This window comes from Podarcis vaucheri, assembly GCF_965113315.1.
Source record: "Podarcis vaucheri genome assembly, chromosome: 14".
Classification (NCBI taxonomy): domain Eukaryota; kingdom Metazoa; phylum Chordata; class Lepidosauria; order Squamata; family Lacertidae; genus Podarcis; species Podarcis vaucheri.
The window spans coordinates 8572347-8593635 of NC_138752.1; the positions used below are offsets into that span (position 1 = coordinate 8572347).

The 21289-nt window shown below is 43.1% G+C and overlaps 1 protein-coding gene across 1 annotated transcript in view; it reads left to right on the plus strand.

The window, feature by feature from the left end:
• The window catches only part of BBS4 (Bardet-Biedl syndrome 4), a 41239-nt gene continuing 19950 nt past the window's right edge, over window positions 1-21289 (plus strand). Inside the window, exons 1-4 of the mRNA XM_082198573.1 lie at window positions 1-149; window positions 8943-8994; window positions 17834-17913; window positions 19888-19951. Of these exons, the coding sequence (XP_082054699.1) occupies window positions 126-149; window positions 8943-8994; window positions 17834-17913; window positions 19888-19951 (220 nt within the window). The 5' untranslated portion in view covers window positions 1-125. The remainder of the gene's footprint in view (window positions 150-8942; window positions 8995-17833; window positions 17914-19887; window positions 19952-21289) is intronic.

Here is a 21289-nt window from a genome sequence, read left to right on the forward strand (position 1 = left end):
GGAGAGCCATGGTTACCGCGGCAACAGCATCCGGGTTCCTCGCGCGGCGCGGGGGAACCTTTCGCGTCGTCTGGTAACCATAGCAACAAGCGGCTTGCCGGGCCTGGTTGAGAAACTGAGGCGCCATGGCGGAGGTGGCCGCACGACCGGTGAGCGAGGGGGTCCTGTATTCTCGTCTCTTGCCACCTTTGCCTCCACTCCCCGTTCCCCTCACGTTCCCCTTGGGAAGCGGTCGGGCTCCTTCCCTCAGAGCCCGCGCGGCCTGGTTGCTACCAGAAAGCCTGGATTGGAAACACGCAGGTTGAGCAGGCGCCGCTGCCCCTCTTCCTCCCCATCACGTGTAGATATTGGGGTCGGTGAGGGGGGGTCTTTAGCACCGAGGGGGCTCCCTGCTTGCTTGCCTACCCGGCCTTCGCACCCCCAGATTCCTTCACGGGAATTCCTTCATGGCACGGGGTTGGACTAGATGACCCTTGGGGGTTCCCTTCCGGCTCCAGGATGTTATAATCCTTACTGATATAGCACTGCCGGTGGCGCTTTGGCGCAGGGATAATAAGGGCTAGGCTGCAAGCTTGTGCGATTTGCTCCGAGCGTCAAGAATCAGTGCCGGATTTACGTATAAGCTCAACAAGCCATTAGCTTAGGATCCTCCGGTCTTGGGGACCCCAAAAAAATTAAAAGGAAATAAAATATGGATGTACGTTTCCAAAATAGAAGATAAAAAACAAAATAAAACCTTCAATTATTATTTATTATCTGGCCTGCTTCTAATATATCTTTATAATAGCCCTTCAAACTCGGCATCATCTCCATATTGTCGGTGGTGGGGGAAAGAGGAAAAAGAGAGTGAGTGGCCCAAGGTAATCCTCTAAGCTTTGCAGGGATTTGAACAACCAAGTCTTCCGTGCTTATGCTGAATGTTTTAATCCTTACATCAGTCTCCGTTTTCATCACATACAGTTCCCATCAGCTTCAGCCTGCATGGCCAATGGCCAGGGGTTATGGGAGTTGTAGTCCAGAACATCTGGAATGCACCAGGCTACCTTCCCCTTGTATAGAGAGTAATTGAGGGGGTGAGGAATCTCAGCAGTAGCTGCAATTTATTTATTAAAGTATGTGTAGTATGCACCTCTTAACAAAATCCTAGGGTACAAGAAGATTTTTAAAAGAGATAAAATACAATGGTACCTCAGGTTATAGACGCTTCAGGTTACAGACTCCGCTAACGCAGAAATAGTACCTTGGGTTAAGAACTTTGCTTCAGGATGAGAACAGAAATTGAGCAGCGGCAGTGTGAGGCCCCATTAGCTAAAGTGGTACCTCAGGTTAAGAACAGTTTCAGGTTAAGAACGGACCTCTGGAACGAATTAAGTTCTTAACCCGAGGTACCACTGTACCCCTAAAAACAATACAGAACGATGATTTTAAAGGTATCTTTTTATGGCAGTGTGCTCTAACATTAGATTTGTTAAAATAATCTCCAGTACATCACTTCAAAGGACATGATTCACTGGTGTTAATTTTTTGGTGGTCACAGCTGGAGAATATAGTTAGAACCAAGATTCTTTATGGTACATTCCAGGAATTTTAGTTGCTCTTTTAATGGTGGTTTCAGCTCAGCATTTCACGTTAGACAGAAGGATTTTGATCTGCAAGATTGTCTTGCTCTATTTTACTATATTTGGTAGTGCAGTGAGAAAGTTTTGATGTCTTGGTTGCAGAATGATTTTTACATTGGGGTTTTTTTTTTAACCAAAGTACCTTCATTATCCAGCACTGCTACATCATAGCCCCAGGTCGCTATTAAAGTAAATACTTTTGTTTTTCCATTAACTGTTGCAGGCAGTAGTGTTTAAAAGCAACAATTCTAAGAATAAAATAATGTGACATAAAGCTTTCCTCCTGCGCAGACGTACATGGATCATGATGAATAACCTCCTTTGTCTTCATAGCTGTACTCTGTGTCTCAGCAGTTTGCCTGAAAGCTACAACATTAATTTTATTGAATGAATTTTTGTGCTACTCTTCAGGTAAAATCCACAGGGTGGCTAAGAAAATACACTTAAGTACATAATAACAATATAAAATGTCATAAAACATTAGCAGAGGAATTAAAAGCAGATGGCTAGATTAAAGCTTAAAAAGCATAGAGAAATAATAATATCTTTCTTCATTAGGCACGAAAAAGACATCATTATTGGCACCAGCTGAGTCTTCCTGGACAGTGCATTCCAGGGGTCTGAGGGCCACAGCTCAAATGACCCTCTTGTGGATCACCACTTGCCTCAGGTCTCTAGCAGAGGGACTCAAAGAAGGGTGTCCAAAGAAGATCCCAGAAATCAGGCAGATGTATGTGTCCAGGTGGTGGTCCTTAATGTATCCTGGCCTTAACCAATGTATGGTTTTAAAGGTTCAGCTAGCATCTTGAACAGAACCCAGATGTTTACTCTGTGAAACTGTTTTAAGACTAGCAACATACATCTGTCTCAGTTAGTACAAAATACAGCTGCTAGGTTACCAACTGTAATTTTTTCCAAACTGTATGTAGGCAGCCCAGCATAAAACTTTAATGCAGCTGGGACATTAAAAAACTGTGGCCGCCTGTTTTGTCTAGGAGAGGCCATGCATCAACCTTCCAAGTGTAAGATGGTTTGTGCTGCTCCAGCCACTTGGATGTCCAAATAAAAGATAGATCTAGTAGGAATTCCAGCCTATGAACCTAATTGTTCTGACAATGTTCCCCACCCCCAGCTTCGTTCTCCAAAATCATGAGAGAAGGTTCTCAGGTTACAGCTTGTTCTTTCTGTAGTTTTTCTGGGAAGTGCAAACCAAGGGTAGCTTATGGCACAGCAAATGTATAGTTGTTTCCCTGAAGGAAAATGTATGGATCATTTGTACTAAATGAGCAACGGTTCAATTTCTAGGAAGTTGCATTTTCCTATGACTCAATTCCCCCAACCTCAGTTGGCAGAGGCATAGCAGTTGAAATGCCAGTTGTGACAGAGACTTCCGGGGTGGCGCCATCGGTAATGGCGGATTCCCTTTGATCCAGAGGGACCAGCTCCACGGAAAACGGGTCTTTCCCGCTACGGCGAAACAGGGACCCTTTAAAAAATCACAGGCGGATGAAGCCTGTGACCATGGGACTCGGCGGGCACCTTTAGCGCCCCCCCAACCCGTAAAGGAACCCATTTACGGGCTCCGGAGCGAAGAGGGGGAAGTGGCGCGGTGCTGAGAGTCAACTGCTTCTTCCGTGGAGCGAAGCCGCACAGCCGTTGCCGGAGAGTGCTGCCTTTTTCCTGGGACAATTTGGCATTTAAAACAACTACCCGTGACTACTTTAATTTTGGACAATTGGACTTTAAATAATGACCTGCGAGCAGCAAGGAAAATTGGACTAAGAAATTCATCTTAATTTGGCACTGAAACAGGAAGGTCTAAACAGGAAGTCAGCCTTCCGTTTCTTGTAGATAGATTAAAGCAAAGACATGGCAAACTAGAGTTCAGAAAATCGCCTGTAAAGGATTAACTTTCATCATTTAAAACTGTTGAACCCCCTTCGGAAGCAGGAGAAGAGGGGGGATTTTTTCTGGACTGTTTAAACCTGCAGAAGCGAGTGTAAAGCAAAGTAATTTTCCACCGTCTTGATCATGGGAGCGGGGTGTCAGGACTGACGTTCTTTGGGAAGCTCATTGACCAGAGACAAATGTCTTTGACAGATAGTTAAAAGAAGAGAAACATAGTAATTCCATTGTTCTCCTTCGCATTTTAAAGGAACAAATATTGACAAAATATCTGAAAAAGGAAACTTTGTTGTTAGATCTGCCTTTAAAAGAAAAGAACAAATAGAAGTTCTTCCCCTAGAGGGAGCCTGTGAAACTGTTACTAAATCTGAATCGGGGAGCTCTGCAGCTGCAACAGATTATGACCGTGGGAATAGACTTCTGACCTTGCAGAACAATGTATTCAGAAGCTCTGGTGAGTGCTTTCTGCAAAACAAGTGCCCTACTGGAACAGCTACATGAGAAGACGGACTTGATGACTGCTGTGATTAGAAATTTTGGCCAGGTAGTGGGAAACTATATAGAGCCCACCCAGGAACCAAATCAGGAGTGTGCTCTGACAGATCAGATGAGGGAAGAGGATGTTGCTGAACCTCGGGCGCCAGAGATGGAGGGAGCTGTGGCTCAGCAGGAACATGAGTTTTTGGATCTGACAAATGAACTTGGAAAAAGCCAGATTTGGAAAGATAAAGTTTGGTTTGGTTTGGAAATGGGGGGTTGGATAGACCCCCCTATGCAGGGATGTTTGGACTTTTCAAGTCTGGCAATGGGCCGTGAGATGTTTGGGTTTGTGGAGGCTCTTAATTCTGGAGGGACTCTGAAACATGTTTTTAAATACCACATGGAGTTTAGTGTGGAATATGGAAAAGGGACTGATTTGTCGAGAAGGGTCAAAAACACTGTCAAGTTGGAGTTCCCACGAATGAAAGGAGCAGGAGATAAAGTAAAGTACAGGTATAAATATGAAGAAGAGCTGCGGAAGGGACATGGAAGAGACTTAAGGGCCTCGGACATAAGATTACCAGGTTAATGCGCTAGATTGATGGGATAGAAAGGACTGGCAAAACCCAGGACCAGGAGGAAGAGACGCTGGTTGAAGATTGGAAGAATTTTTTTTTTTAATTAGGATTGCTTTATAAAATTGATGAATGTTAGAAAAATGTTGGAACGAAATCATTTGGCTTTAGCAAAAATGTTAAAAAGAATTATGTAAGAATATTATGGTTATGAGAAATTGGTATAAATAAGATTTAAGTTTCAAGTTTTAGGGTCTTTTATAGTAAGATAAGGTTAAAATAGACTAAGGTAATGTAATGACAGAATATTATGAAAAATGGAAAGGATTTGCTGTGACAATTAACAACTAGGATACAAAAAAAGGGAGGAGTGAGGAGGTCAAAGAAAGAAGGATGACAGTTAAGGATTTGAGAATATTGGATTTGTTTTTAAATGTTTGTGGCTTATTTTTGTCTTTGATTGTGTTGTGTTATTTTTTGATTTTGATTTTTATCAATTTGTATTGTTTGATTGTGGTTTGTTTTTATTTTGTTTTCTTTCTTTCCTTTTCTTTTTTGTTTTTTTCTGTAATTCTAAAGCTCTTAATATCATTTTTTTAAAAAATGAAATGCCAGTTGTGGTGTAACCATGTACTAATGCCACAGACACCTACTGGAACTGGAACTGATTAGTTTTAAAGCTAAATGTAAATAAGTCCATAGTTAGCTTCCTCTGCTACCCCTCTTCTGGTTTTAGTGTAAAGTAAACCCAATCTAGGCAGCAGATACAGTTGTCAAAGCAGGGAGTGGATCACCATGTTGTGGTGACGAGATTCACATATATACTCACAAACATGCATGGCCACTGCTCTCGACAATAGATTTTTTTAAAAAAATCCAGTTTTTTTCTGTGTGCAAGTCCAGCTTCAGGCCAAAATTTCAGCACTCAAGATAGGCAGCAACTCTGTTACAACTTTAAAAGTTCTGCACACTGTCAGAATCTATATAATCAATAGCAGCAGCAGGATGGCAGGTGTAAGTAAGTGGAATTAATCCAATTCTGTTACTAATAATAGATATAATGCAGTCAGCAGCTTTGTGGTGGCTTTCTGACTCCTTTGTTGATAACAGAGCATAAGCTGCATCTGTTAGGTCTATAAGAAAAAACTGAACCATTTGGGGCTTTATAGAAAGTTTTTTTAAAAAAAGTGGTGACATGTCAGAGATTGAGAAAAGTAAACGTGCTTAATGTGAATAGAGAGAATGCCCCCCTTTATTCGGGGACCAACCTGTGAAAATTCAGAACAGTCATAAGGGGGTAGTATTGCATACAGAGCATAATAAATGTATGGAACTTGCTGCTTCAAGATTAGATGGGGGTGAGGGGGCGCCAGCTTAGATAGCTTAAAATGGGAGTAGACAAATCCACCTGCTATTAACTGTGATGGTAAATGGAACCTTTACGTTCAGAAGCAGTATACATTAGAATACTAGATGCTAGGGGAAATTGGAGGCTGGAGTGAGGAGGGTGGCTGTTTTGTTGTCAGCTCTGCTGAGAAGCAAGACTTCTCTCTCCATCAAGTGCGAACATGGCAGCAGTCATTCCATCAGACTCAGAAGTGGAAGAAAAGGGAAGCAGTCTCCCTCCCCATTGGTGGTGCAGTTGAGAGACCAGCAATGTTTGGCTCTTCTGTTTCCATCTCAGCTGCTCAACCTGCATCTTAGAACTAGTCAGGACTGGCCCACTTAGCAAAGTGAGGGGTCCACCTTGGGCAGAAAGATTCACAGGGGCAGCAAATCTCAATGTATATATTTATTTCCACCCCCTTGTTCCTGATATAGATCTGCGCTCACCCCTTATTCCCTGGCAGAGAGGGGGGCATCATTTTGTTTTTTGCCTCAGCTGCCAAAATGTCTTGAGCTAGCTCTGGAATTAAGTACCGTATTTTTCCCTCTATAACACGCAGATTTTTTTCTCCTAAAAAGTAAGGGGAAATGTCTGTGTGTGTTATTGAGCGAATGTGTGGTCCCTGGAGCCGACAGGCGTGAACCCACCCGCTTCTGTTTGTTACTGTGTTTGCTCAAACGGAACAAAGAGCAGAGAAAACCCCTCCCCTCCAGGCAAGCAGAGGGGAAAGCAGAGCGTCCTTCCTTCTAATTCCTCTCGTGCTCCGGTGCTGCAACATGCAGGTGGGGGAGAGAGAGAGAGCTGGCTGGCTTGGGTGGGTGCGTGGGGGGAACTTTTGCCTTCCTTTCCTCCCTCCGGTAAAACCCCTCTCCTGCATCCTTAGCCAGCTGCTTCTCCGCACACCCCTCTCGGTGCTCCTTGTCCCTTCTATGTTTTTCCTTCCCTCCCCACTTAAAACGTGGTTACAAAGCACGGATCCACATGGATCCTCAGGATCTTTGCATTGGGTCACCCCAAATTCACCATCAGATCACATAGCATATCCATGGCTACAGCCTGCACCAAAAAAATCACGCACCCACTGTTGCCTGGGGCTGCAATGGTGCAAAAACGTGGTTACAAAGAACAGATCCACATGGATCCTCAGGATCTTTGCATTGGGTTAGCCCAAATTCACCATCAGATCACATAGCATGCCCATGGCTACAGCCTGCACCAAAAAAATCACGCACCCACTGTTGCCTGGGGCTGCAATGGTGCAAAAACGTGGTTACAAAGGACAGATCCACATGGATTCTCAGGATCTTTGCATCGGGCTACCCCAAACTCACCGTCAAATCACATGTCTGTGGCCACAGCATGAAGCACAAAAATGATACATCCACTGTTTCATTCAGAATTTTTTTTTCTTGTTTTCCTCCTCTAAAAACTATGTGCGTGTTATGGTCAGGTGCGTGTTATCGAGCGAAAAATACGGTACTTGTGTTTCTTAATTTCTTACTCCCTCCGAATCGTATTTTCTTTTTGTGTGTTGTGTCTTTTTAGATTGTAAGCCAGAGGGCAGGGTCATTTTGGTTTGTATTGATTATGTAAGTAAGTAAGGTAGTAAGTAAGTAAGTAAGTAAGTGAATGAATGAATGAATGATAGATAGATAGATAGATAGATAGATAAGCTCTTCAGAAGCATCTGTGTGGCCACTGTAGGATGTTGGAGTGGATGGACCTACCAGAACACTCCCATGCTCTTTTCCATTTAGGTTATTATTGGAACTAAATAATATTGTACCAAAAGCAGGATACTGTAAATAAAATTGGGAAAATGAGAAGTGGAGTGTTACAGAAAGACTGGAGCAAAATCATAGAATTGTAAAGTTGGAAGGGACCTTGGGGGTCATCTAGTCCAACCCTTTGCAGTGCAGGAATCTTGCCCACAGCCATCCCTGGGTGGGCTTGAACCACCAACCTTCTGGTTAACAACCAGACCCATTGTGTCACTGGGGGCTTATATTTTTTTTGATCCCTCTCCCAGTATTTTCACATTGAAAATTACAGGATTTGGAAGGAAATCGGGGGGGAGGGAGGGAAGAAGGGACAGCTGTGTCTCAAACATTTGGCGTTTTCTCTTAATTTTCTGTGGCAAAAGATAAAGTGGGGCCATTTCTGGCCATTCCATCCCTTGTGGCTAAATTATTTTTGTAGCTTTTACTACACACCTAGCATAAACAAGGCATACCCTGATATACAAGATGTTCAACCCCTGCAGAAATTTCTTCAAAGCATGAGCTTCTTGAAAAGTTACATTAAGTAAATGCTTCTTTAAAAAGATACTATGATATGATATTACAGGCTTTAAAAAAACAGATTTGAAAGCTTTTATTAAATAAAGTTCCCCATTAACTTCTGCAGCCCAAAGAAACCTTCCCTTTGCTTGACTATCTGCTTCTGTCCCTAGAAAACTGTTTTATTGATCACATGGTTGAATTTTTCAGTCAGCCTGGCAATTAGGCTTTTCTAGAGAGGAGATTTTGCTTCTCAGTTCTAATAAATGTAGAAGTAATGCTTTATAGATTTAGGCCTTGTTCTCACTGTGGTGGTGAATATGTATCTAGGCTGTGAGCAGTGGGGGCTCACATGACTGAAAGTTCCTCCAGTGCAAAATAAAAATAAAAACCCCTGCATGTAGAAACCGTGACAGGGTTTGCTTTTTTGTTGTGATGTGTATATTCTGAAGTTGTATGTTGCAAGTTTATCACCTCCGTATGAACAAGATCTTTGATAATGTGCTATTTCCTTTATTAATGTATATGTATCTTACCTGTACTAGTGGCCACAAGGACTGGGGCTGATGGAAGTTGGAATCCAACAAGATCTGGAGAGCCATCCCTGTCATAGTCCACAATTATTAGCATCCTCTCTGGATAGTCCTGTGTTATTCATTTTGACACAGTTTTAATGCCTTTTTTTGTATTATTTCAGCCTGCATCCTTCCCAGCATCCAAAGAACCTCCAAGAGCTCGCTCAGCAAGAGGTTTGTTCTAGCTTATCTATTTCTATGAGTAAAACGCTTTGTGAAATAACGGAGCTGTCCTTTTGCAGTTACTGAATTGCTTTGACCCAACCTAGTGAATCAGATCCATTCTACACACACACCCTGTGATTTACAGGTTGGTGTGGAGAGACATTTCCATATATCATTGTGATCTTGAAAATAATCAGTCTTTCATTTGATATTGGTACCACTTAGCAGTGACAAATAGTTTAGGCCCAATGGATACCTGTGGGCCAAACTATCATGCTAGCATCGGATTTGTGTCATAATCAGTCTGCTTTCTCATTAATAATAATAATTATTATTATTATTATTTATACCCCACCCATCTGGCTGGGTTTCCCCAGCCACTTGCACTCGCTGTATAGCAGGGGGAGGGGGGCTTAAAGCAGGCAAAACTGGGTGGGGAGGTGATGAACATTCTCACCCCTGCATCACTTCCCCCCATCCATTTGTTCCTCAGTGGGGCACCAATAAGTACAAATAACAGGAAACTGACACATAACCACATTTTTCACGTAACTACTCTGTGTCCAGGTTCTGTATGCATTGGCTCTCTGAGGATTACTACAGATATGTGCCAGTGGTGTTATGCATGGTACCTAGCATCTCAGCTGGGTAGAGGAGTGGAGAATTCTTTTGTTACTCACTGTAATGTCTGTTTTTCTAAGCAGTGTCCTATCCAACTACAGTGGTGCCCCGCAAGACGAATGCCTCGCAAGACAAAAAACTCGCTAGACGAAAGGTTTTTTCATTCGCGATTTGCCTCGCAAGACGAATTCCCCTATGCGCTTGCTTCGCAAGACGAAAACGTCTTGCGACTTTGTTAAACCGTTTAAACCGTGCTTCGCAAGAAGAAAAATTCGTTAGACGGCAAAAATTGCGGAACGAATTAATTTCGTCTTGCGGGGCACCACTGTAGTTATCTCGTGAATATGAATCCTGCATTTTGTACCTAATGTTTGTCCTTGGGATCAGCTTTATATTACTAGTCCACTTTTGAGTGCATCTTGACCCCCCCCCCCATATCCACTAAAGTCCTTGCATCCTTTTCCTTAGCATTATTCTGAAGCATAGCATTTCACTTGTGTACTATTCCCTCTCATTCCTAAGCAGGCAAAGAGGAGCAAAGCTAAGCCCTCTTTCTGGAATTTCCTCTGAGGGAAAGGCAAAGGCAAGTCAGAGTTAAGAATAAACTTCCTCACTTTTAAATAATTTAAACCAGATGGGGTGGAAAGGCTGACCCTGCTTTTGCAGAACTGTACAGCATAGCTGCAGAAACAGAAAATGGCGTGACTGATACGGTTCAGCAGCCTTCAAAATAAAGTCACAAAAATGTACTAGCCAGCAGGAACAGAAACTGGGACTGAGAGTGGGACTATTCAAAAGGCAATTCATCATTACAGCTGAAATCAATAAGAAGCATAAAACAGGAAGAACTGCAAACAGGAAACTTTTAATTAATGTTGCAAAGGACCTTTGTGACTAAACATTACAGAATGATCTATGCCTTGGGGTAGGGCACTGCTGGGTAATATAGCACTACTGTATATTAAATTCCATATGGCACTTCTGGAAAAGGACATAGCTAGGTTGAAAAGCTCATGCTCAAGTTTGGCGCCTCTATTTCAATTCCATTTCCAGCTAAATATGAAAAAGTAATATCTCAATAGCGCTAAGGGGCTCTGGTGTGGGAGCCATCCTGGACATCCTTCCAAGAAATTAGCAGTGTGTCTATGGTAGATGAACACAACAGTGAAACACTACTTTCCATTAAAAACATAATAGCCAAAGGCACCAAAAGCAGAAGAGGAAAAGGTAACGGAATGGAGAGAATAAGGCTTGTCATGAGAAGGAGATAGCAAGTTCCATCCCATCCGCTACAGTTTGGCTTCTGGTGAAACCTACGTTATTCATCTCACTATCTGCGTAAATATGCAGTTGATTTCAGTGGAAGGGAAAGATCAAAAACAATGCAGAAAATCGTATAATTATTTATGTCCCCATTTGTGGACTAAAAGGGTTGACAACAAATACTGCCCATATTCTGGATCGCAGACGAACATTCAGATTAGGGCAATTTCTGCTCCCATTTAATTTCCAACAGGATTCTTCAACAATACATACTCTTAATGGTGTAGCTAGAAAACACTTGACAAATGATTAGATAATTTTATGTTGTACAAATTATCTTGAACCTTGAAGTCCTTTCCGAGTGAAAGTCCTTGAAGGAAGTAAACCCTTCAGAGCTTTTCTGCATGCCAGGCATTATTCAGGGACTAACACATTCACAGGGGAAACCTTCATCTCTGCACCCCCACACACTTACTTTACCTCCTGGGTAGACCTTCTCTGAAAAACCAGTTTCCTTTGTTTGTGCCTCAAAATCTAGAATACACTCAAAATAGTTTCTCCCCACCCAGAATCAAACAGTGTTTGAATAAAAGGAGCTCTGCTTCTTGAAGCAGCATGGGGTTAATAATAATCATGCTGTGTCAAGATATTAATCTTACTACTTCATTGTAAATGAATTGGATATTTTCTAAAATGCTTTTCTGGTTTTGAATTAAAAATGTCTAGCTCCAGTCATACCCATTTCCTCTCCCTGAGCATTCCAATCAAATCATCTTGTAGTTAGTGATAGTATCATACTGGGGAAGGCATTTCTCTCTTTGTATACTGCTGGTCGTGTGGAGCAGGACTCCAATTTATTTTCTTTCTTTGTAAGGAAATGCTCTTTGCATTAGGCCCTGTTCATTAAGTTTATAGAAGAAACATCTCCTGAATTATTTGTTCTGGTGTTCAGTCCAGGTTTTGGGCCAGATTCATTACAGGCATTTTATTGTGGAGAGCAGGACACTAAATGGAATTAAGTCATTTGGATTTTCTTGTGGTGAAATAGACACAAAATAGTGGGAAATGGACTAAGGCCAAGAAAAGATTGAATTTATTGCTGGATGTGCACGAAACAGATAGATGTTTTTCATGAGGAATACTTTGTTTGCTATGAGCACAGATACATTTCTAGTGTTGCTTTTAGCAGTGGCTCCCACAGCCAACATCTTTCTATAACATGAAATATATGTGTGTATATCACAGTCACATAAAATAATTTGGGCACCATACAGCAGTATTAATACCGCATTTCACCACCTTCTTCAGGTATATTGGACTGAGGCCATTTAGAGCTTTAAAGCAATTATACATGGCCAATGATTCTATTCTACCTGTTGAATGTTTTGTCAATTTAGTCCGAAATAGCCTCCCATGGATTCAGAAGGCTGGAACGTGACTGTTCTTTGATTAAAGAGAGCCTAGAAAAGCACACTTGCCCTATGGTCAGTTATCAGCCATTGGAAATATACTTTGGCAGCTGTGGTGTATGTGAACTGGCCACCCTCATGTGTTTATGCACGCTGGATCCGTACCTTATCCACACAGACACATAACTTTTTGCAACCCTGGTAAGTGAACTGAATCCTGACAACTGGCAACTGGCTCTTATAGTTGTTTTTTAACACAGCATTCCCCAAAGATATAACAGGGATACTGGTTTGCCAGAGACAAATACCAGAAAACAGGGCCTGTCCCTACTATCAGGGAACCTGGAAATATTTTTGAAGTGATGGGGCATGCTGGTTCAATATTAAATTTAAAAAATAAGTTTAAAAAGATTCCAACAGTACTGAAAAGAAACAACTTATGAATGTTAAAGAATAGTAGACAGATACAGGCATCCCCAAACTCGGCCCTCCAGATGTTTTGGGACTACAGCTCCCATCATCCCTGACCACTGGTCCTGTTAGCTAGGGATGATGGGAGTTGTAGTCCAAAAACATCTAGAGGGCCGAGTTTGGGGATACCTGGATTAGAAGTTCACTGTTTAGGGCTTGGCCTCCTCAACTCCATATCGACTCTGGTCTCTCTCTCTCTCCCCCTTCTCCTTACACATTCAATACTGTTAGTTGGAGCCCTTGCAGTCCTGATAATCTTCTGTCTGCATGGGAGGATGCCCCCCTCCCAATCTCCCCATAGAAATAGAGGAGGGAGCAGAAAACCCAGTAAGACCAGCACTTGGCCCCATTCTCCTAAATCAAGGTGGTGGTGGTTTTGTACAGAGTTCCATGGTTTTCCCAAGCCACTATGAGACAAACTGCCTGTTGTGCCTACTTTTTTTTATATATGGATCATTGTCTGGGTCTCTGAAGGAAACAGGATACCTCTAACTCTGTAAACTGGTGTGTAGCTCAGCCTCCACAATGCAGTACTATAAAAAAGCTTCCTGATATTGCCAGCAAATACCCTCATCATTCTTACAGACTAGCGTGCCAAGACTGGGCATCAGTGAGGACTTGTGATTTGCTCAGTCTCAGTTAACCTGCACTGTTCTGATCAGCCATCAGACAAACATGTTTTTAGGCATGCTAATTATAATAGCATCTTGCTTCCCATTTTTCCTTTTGGTTATTTTAAAGGAATCTAGAAACAAGGGAGGTAAAAACTTGTCACATAGTCCATTTTCCACTAGGGGGAGATCTGGAGCCAGGAATGGCTGTTCTATATTTAAACCGCTGTTCTTATTTTTTCAATTTCAATCCAATTTTTTCCTTTTGTGTGTATGGGGACTATTAATATAGAATAGTGAGATGAATTATAGCTTTGTTGCAAGCATCAGAATTGTATATGATGGGTTTTATTAAACCCAGTTGACTGTAAATAACTGTGAGCCATACAGGTTTATTGTTTGATTTAAAGTTGGTTCCAGTGGCTGTTTGCAAAAGTGAGCAAAGGGAAAAGAAGTACTAAGCAATGAGACAACAGCTGTGTCTTGGGGAGTAGAGAGATTTCAAAGCTTTCTGTTGTGTGTGTGTGCCAGGAGATGGGCTTATCACCTGCATGTGCTTTTGAGTCTGTGTGCGCAGTGTAGTAAGACACCTTTGTGGTTAGATGAGTTTGTCATGCTTCATCTGTGATTATTCTCAGTCCTTGGGATCATGTATATTTGTAGATGCCGGCCACTATTCTATTGTTTAACATCTTTAAGCAAACCCTTCACTTCTCCTGTTGCGGGTGTGATCACATCTCTGGAATCCTAGGTGAAAACAGAATCTCTTGTAAAAGACATCTTACACCTCGTGGCTAAGGGATTTTAAACCACTGGCCTGTAAAGAGAAATGTTAGAAGGTCTCCTAGGGCTCATGCATACGTTTTAATCCTCCTCTCTGATCCTTGCTAAAGGGAAGCGATGGCAGCCGACTGGATGTAAGACTTATTCATGCTAGCATACTGCCTTTCATTTTGTGCCAGAATCCTTACTCCTTGCTCTTCTGTTGCCATTGTTTCTTTAGGCCCTTGTTACCGCTGTTTCCCTTGCTTCTTTTAAAGAGGAATTATAAATCCCCTGGCCTGGATAATTCTAAAGCTGCAAAAAATGGAAACAGTCACAGATTTATTCCCCACAGGTTGGCAGTAAACGAGGCAAAACAAATAAAGCCCCACAAATACCAAACCCCACATCTGGAACTGACTTTCCTAGTAGCAGAAATGGGAAAGCAAACATTACTGTTATTAAAAAATGGAGGTTTTGAGTGTTATCTACTATTTGTTTTGGAAAGTAGTTTGTCTGCTTGTCTATCTGTCCTCCATAGATTTGGATGCTTCTTGAGATATCATTGCCAAATTCAGCAGGAGGGTGGCCAAGGTGGGAGCAGCAGTTCTTCTTGATGCTGGGACACCAGCCACCATTTTGAATCAAGATGGCAGACCAAAATGTGACTTTGGCATGACCCTGCCTGCTTCTTTGGTATAGGTTTGGCCACCTCCTGAGATATTGCTGCCAAACTTGGCATAAAGGTTCCCGAGATGGGAGACTGGCAGTCTTTGCCATTGTTTGGACACCAGACATTATTTTGAATCAAAGTGGTGGACCAAAGCATGACTTTGGCATGACCTCACTTATTCTTGGCATGAAAGGTCGAAACTCAAAAATTACACTACCTTTAAAAACCATAATATGTTTTGGTTTCTTTTAATTCTTGGGCAGTGCCAGGCACTCCCTGCTAGTTGTTAATACTTTGTGCTTAGAACAATCCCTGACATAATCCAATGCATGCGTGAATTTGAATTTTCTCACGGCCCAGGAATTGGGGGGGGGGGAGAGACAGAAACAGGTATGTGTCACTGAAGTTCAGGATGTGAGGCAGCAGAGCGGCAAGCCTATTATGATAGGAGGGGGGATTATTTTGTCATTCTTGAGGCTGTTTATACAGACTTATTTCCTAGGAACTACATACAGCATGCCCAGATCCTGTTCGGTTTACTGGAGCCAACTGGAAACAGCGTTAGAACAGAAAAAGCAAAACTCTGACCAATGATCTGGTGGCTAGGACCTTCAGAGAGAGAATGTGTTGTTGTATGGGAAAGTGTAGGACTTGTAATTTCTTAACTGGAAAGAAGTGTACCTGCCTGTGCAACATCCTCTCTCAATCATTAGAAGTCCTGGAGTTCCTGCAGGTATTTTCCATGCACAAGCAGGAAGAGCTAACAGGGTGTGGCAACAGGAGGACAGGACAAGCACCAGCATAACCAGGAACAATGAGCTCTCCGGGACAGCTGGAGCCAACTCTGCTGATATGATTTACAGGCCCTAGATCAGATGTGAGCAAACGAGTGAGGCCCGTAGTTTCCAGTGGGCAGAGAAGATCAGGCACTGAATCTCAGGGATACGGAACAATGTCTATAAAGCCTGTGCACTCATATAATGAATGTACATACATGTCACACTGGCAAACCCAAATCAGACAGCCAGAAATGCTGTGAGCTTAAGCAAAAGGAACTTGAATAATCTAAAGGACGCCTATCTATCTTCCAGGATTTCAAAACTGGAGAGGGATCAGCGGGGCCTGGTAACAAGTTTGGGTCCAGAGAGATGATGCTTTGGCACTGACTCCCCTTCAGGTAGCTTATGTCACAGTAACTGCACATGGCTTCCACTGGTGTCCCCTCCCTGTGGTGAAGTTATTAAAAATGTCTGCCCACATATCTGACTGACTGTAAGTATGCTATGTCATAGGCTGCCTGTAGCGCTTCACCAAAAGAAGGGCACTTGCCTCTCCTATCTGCTTTAAAAATAAAGTGAGCTATTTATGTGTTTCAATCAAACACTTGACGAAAGGTGTGTTTTTCAGTTTGGTTGGAACACTGAAAAGAAAACTTGATTCAGTCTTCCATGAAGATTCCCATCTCCCCAAACCAAAGTCTCTTTACCTTGAAGAGAGGGCATGCTAGAGACAGGATATAAGCCTAAGTCTGAGTTGGGCAAACTTAAAGAGGGCTTTGCCCTTATTATTAGAAGGGGGGACGTGGGTGGTGCTGTGGGTTAAACCACAGAGCCTAGGACTTGCCGATCAGAGGGTTGGCGGTTCGAATCCCCGCGACGGGGTGAGCTCCCATTGCTTGGTCCCTGCTCCTGCCAACCTAGCAGTTCGAAAGCACGAAGTGCAAGTAGATAAATAGGTATCACTCCAGCGGGAAGATAAATGGCGTTTCCGTGCGCTGCTCTGGTTTGCCAGAAGCGGCTTAGTCATGCTGGCCACATGACCCGGTAGCTGTGTGCCGGCTCCCTCGGCCAGTAAAGTGAGATGAGCGCCTCAACCCCAGAGTCATCCACGACTGGACCTAACGGTCAGGGGTCCCTTTACCTTTACCTATTCCCTTCTGAGGTGCTTTCTCTCAAATTCTCACTCCCTACTTCACCATCAACTCGGCGCTCTTGCTCTGGCAGTCTTTTGTCTTTGTTTCCTGCTATGCTTCTCCATCGTGATACTGGCTTGCAGACATTGGATTTTCCTGTTGGTTGCTATGGTTACCTTTGGGTTGCCATAATTTCAGATGCAGAAATGAATTTGATGAACTGCAACTCATGCCCATTTGATGTGAACAGCGGCTTGTTCTGAAAACTTTAAATAGTATCAGGAAAAGCAGTGTCCATGCTTGCGATTGATTGCATTGTGACTCGGTACTTCTTTAGAGCTTAAACACTGATTTCTCTGCAGTAACTATGCAATGAGAGGATAAGAGTTGCAATACTAGCTCTGTCCCAAAGTCTATCTTGCAATAGCTAAGCAGTTGCCCTAGGTCTACTCACAAGTAGAACAAGTTCTGGGTTCCATTGGGTTATTGCCTCTAAAGCTCTTACTTCGAGTATGTATATTTAAAGTACAATTCCATATGATCTTGCTTATCCACTCAGATCAACCAGAGAAATCTTGCTCCATCACCTACTGTCAGAGGTGCAGTTGCTGCTTTGTGGCAGCATCCAGGTTGCATAAATCCCTGTCCTGGAAGATCCACAAGGCTCACTTCCAGTACCAAATGAAAACGTCTTTCTTCCGGTGGCCTGTCAGGGTTTTTTAGTGTTGTTTCGTGGCTTATTTAAGGGTGATCTTGCTTGCTGGTCTTGCCTTTATTTTTAACACAAGGTGATAGTCAGCTGTCTTGTACCACTAGGAAATGAGATGGAAACATAGGATATAAATATTTAGTGAATGGGTAATGATCAGCCATCCTTTATTCTTGTGTCCACCTTTCATGGCTCTGCTGCAGTAATAATGCTTAGTATGATGTTTCCTTCCCTGCTTACTTCTTTGTCGCTGCCTCCTGCTGTTTTCTGCTTCATTGGAGCATGAACAACCAAGAACCTCATGTAGCAGGTCTGGTCCAAGCTTCAGCTTCTCTCTGGGTGAAGTACAAAAACTGGGTCTCAAAAGGCATCATCTACTAGATCTCTAAATGTTTGTTTTGCTGCCTTTTTGCACAGTGCCAGAACTGCGCAGTCTGGAGAGTAGGAATTGGCTGATCCACTTGTACTACATTCGCAAAGACTATGATTCGTGTAAGGTAGGAATATGATATACCCTGAATTTTGCACTTTAAATCAGAGGTGGGGAACCTGTGGATCTCTAGAAGTTGCTGAGCACCATTTTCCATCAGCCCCAGCCAATGACCAGATATTATCAGAATTGCAAACCGGCATCTGTAGGGCTATAGCTTTGCCATCAGTGCCTTTTAAGGATAACTTCAGAGAAGTACCCAGGCTTTTGCTTTGGAGAAGGACTTCGGTTCTTCTTGGAACACTTCCAAAACAAGATTTAAAGATAGGGAATATACCAAGGGCTCCTTGTACAGGTTCCTCCACCCGTCTCTGGTTTATTATAGCCAGAGTTTCTTATTAAACCCGAATCAGAGATAACTATGGTTTACACTAATCAAGATTGCTTCCAAACCATGATTTGAAGTGGGTTTGCATACCCCAGGTCTGGAATAATCCTAGTAAGGGTTAATATTCTTTCTGTTCCCCAAAGCCTCCTGTTAACTGAATTAACTGAATTTTTGTTTTGCATTTTGTTGGTTGGTTGCTTGCTTGCTTCAAAATCTAATGAGAGCATGGCAGCATGTTAACATGTTCCATCCTTAGGAACTGCTATCCCTTTACCAAAACTTGTCAGAGTCATGAATGCAGCTAGCCGTTTTCTCCTTTTGAATAAATCTCAGCCTCCTAGATCTCCCCACTCGGTCCTTCCTCACTGTCATCGGGGCTCTGCTGGTGATCCTATGCATGCTTACTCTGGAGTTCAGAGCAGTGGGAGCCCCATCTGCTGCAGCGGGACCCCAGGAATGGAGCCTGAGAGGCACATGGCTGGTGTTGCTGTCACTGCTGGTGGCCAACTGTCTTTATGGCTTGGTGTCCCTCTCCTGGCCAGGCTGGGGGGCAGTGGGGAGCACACTGGCTGGCACCTGTGCTGGGAGAGTTCAGGGCTGCTCTTGCATGACCCGCTGTTGCCTGCTGGCCATGCCACCCCCCCCCCAGTTGTGGCTGTGGTGGGGGCATACTGCTGCAACTCCTCTTTTTGCTGGCACCTCGGCCTCTCAGCCAGCCCAGGGGTGGGGCACCCATGGGTGTCCCTTCTCTGGCCACAAGGAGAAGGAGGCCCAGTCTGGGCACGGCTTGCCTTCCTGAGGCTCTGGAAGGTGGCAGGAGCTCAGCCCAATGAGGGAGCCTGTTGTGGGGACTCTCAGAAATCTGTGCCCCTCCTGCCCTCCACTGCTTGTGGCCCACTTGGTATGAAAATTTGGACCGCCCTGCTCTAACCATTATGTCACACTGGCTCCTAGAGGTGCAGTTTTCTCTTTGTAGTGAATACAGGAATCTTTGGGAACCTCTGGCTATTTTTGAAAAATAATTTACTCTTGGTGCTGTGCAAAGAGAGTGTGCACTTCTAAGGACCATCAAGGCAGGCACTTAATTTTCCAATAGATGGATAACAGCAATCTATTCCGCAAGTACTTGGGTGGCAGGAGTTTCACTTGTCCTAATGTTACCTATTCAGAGGTCGTTGCCTTAATGTTAACATTTTTTAATGCAAAAGGGTTTTTTATAGTGCCATTAAATGAAATTGAAAGCCTTGCCAATGTCAAAGCCATCAAAAAGCTCCTGCTCTTGGATAATTTGACTTCAGGAGGCTCTTTTCCAGGAAGGACAAATTACCAGCGCGAGAGGTAGTGGTTTCAACAGGCATTTCCTTGCTCTGAAAAAAGGAGAAAATTCTAGGCATTTCCCCCCTCTAGCACAGAGACTGGGAATTTGTGGCCCTCCAGATACTGCTAGGCTACAAATTTCATCTTCCTTGACCCTTGACAAGGTTGGCTGGCCACAGGTTCCTCACCCCTGATCTTTTAGGTACCTTTTATTAATAAATACTGGCTTAATGTTGAGGCTAACTTATTAAAGGGTAGAGTTGACAACATTCTGCCCCTTATCCAAAAAAGGAAAATCTTTTTATTGGAACATAACTTCTTTACTTTGTGGTTCAGATTCTTATAAAAGAGCAACTCCAAGAGACCCGTGGGATATGTGAATATGCAGTCTATGTTCAAGGTAAGCTACAAGCACCCTCCCATGGCTGACATGCTTCTACCTTGTCTGACACATTTTCCAAGAGCAACCTCTCTTTAGGGCTGAAAATAAAATTCTTTCACTGACTCCCTCAGTGAGTTCCAAAAATACGAGGGTGCTTCCATAGTCCACATAATCCTCGTTACTAGAAAACTATAAAAAATGGGACATTTGCCTAATCTCTCACTCTTAGGGGGATGGGAGGGAACATGAAATGTAGCCCAGAATGATATTATAATATTTCCACACCAGCAAGAGAGATAAATCTGATAAACACAGCTCAAAACACACAGGTCACATTAACATAAAAGCGTGGCTTACCATGCACAAGCAAATATCTCCTATTTCATTTTTCCTTGCTCATCTGCTTATACTGGGAGGAGACAAACCATGATCCTTGACTTAGCCTTTCACTTCATACAAAACAAACCACGGCCTCTGGTTCAGATGTAATATTAGGCCAGGAACCGTGCTTTGTTACCTCCCGGTGCAAAAAGGGAGGGGAACAATAGCACAGAGAGACACGTTCATGGCAAACTGCTAGCTACAGTTTACTGTGACATGATTACTAGAAGTCTGAAAAAGAGGACAGTTGTACATCTCTCTCTCTAAAGTGTGCCCTAAAATATTTAAGGTACTTACAAACTACCAAGAAAGTTGATATTCAGTACACATTTAGCTGAAGATTACTGCAGGATTCTGAGAACTGGTGGTATTTATTTTAGTCGTTCATTAGCTACATTTTCTACCAAATGGCACACGGCATACGATACAAAAAATTACAATAAATCAGCAATACAAACATTCAACACTTATTGCACTCTTATTATGAATTTATTATTATCTTACCCATAGGCCATTCTTCTCCCCTGAGCAGCTTAGAGCAACTTATGTACAGTTCTTCTGTCCAGGCTATATGGGGTCATACCTACTGGAGCTAGTAGAAATGCATCATTTGCTGTTTTTTACCTTTTAACCGTCCGTGTGTGGGACATAAGGCAGAACTCACCGTTATAGGATAAAGATGTGACGGCTTCTATAGTTTCCTAGTTGCTGTGTCGGATGCTAAAATCCATGGCAGAAAGTTGAATCGGGGATTGGAACTTTGAACTCTTCATCGACTGTGGTCCTTGCTGCCACTGCAAAAGTGCCTTTGTCTGCTGCGGCCGCACACATTATGCCACTGCTGGTGTGTCTAGTTTGTGCCGTGATAACAGACAAAAGCGATCCTATGGCTCTTTTAGGACAAGCGGGCCAGAGAAATGCTAAACTACCCCATGGGCTACGCGTACCACAAAGGAACAGTGGTGCAGATGGCAC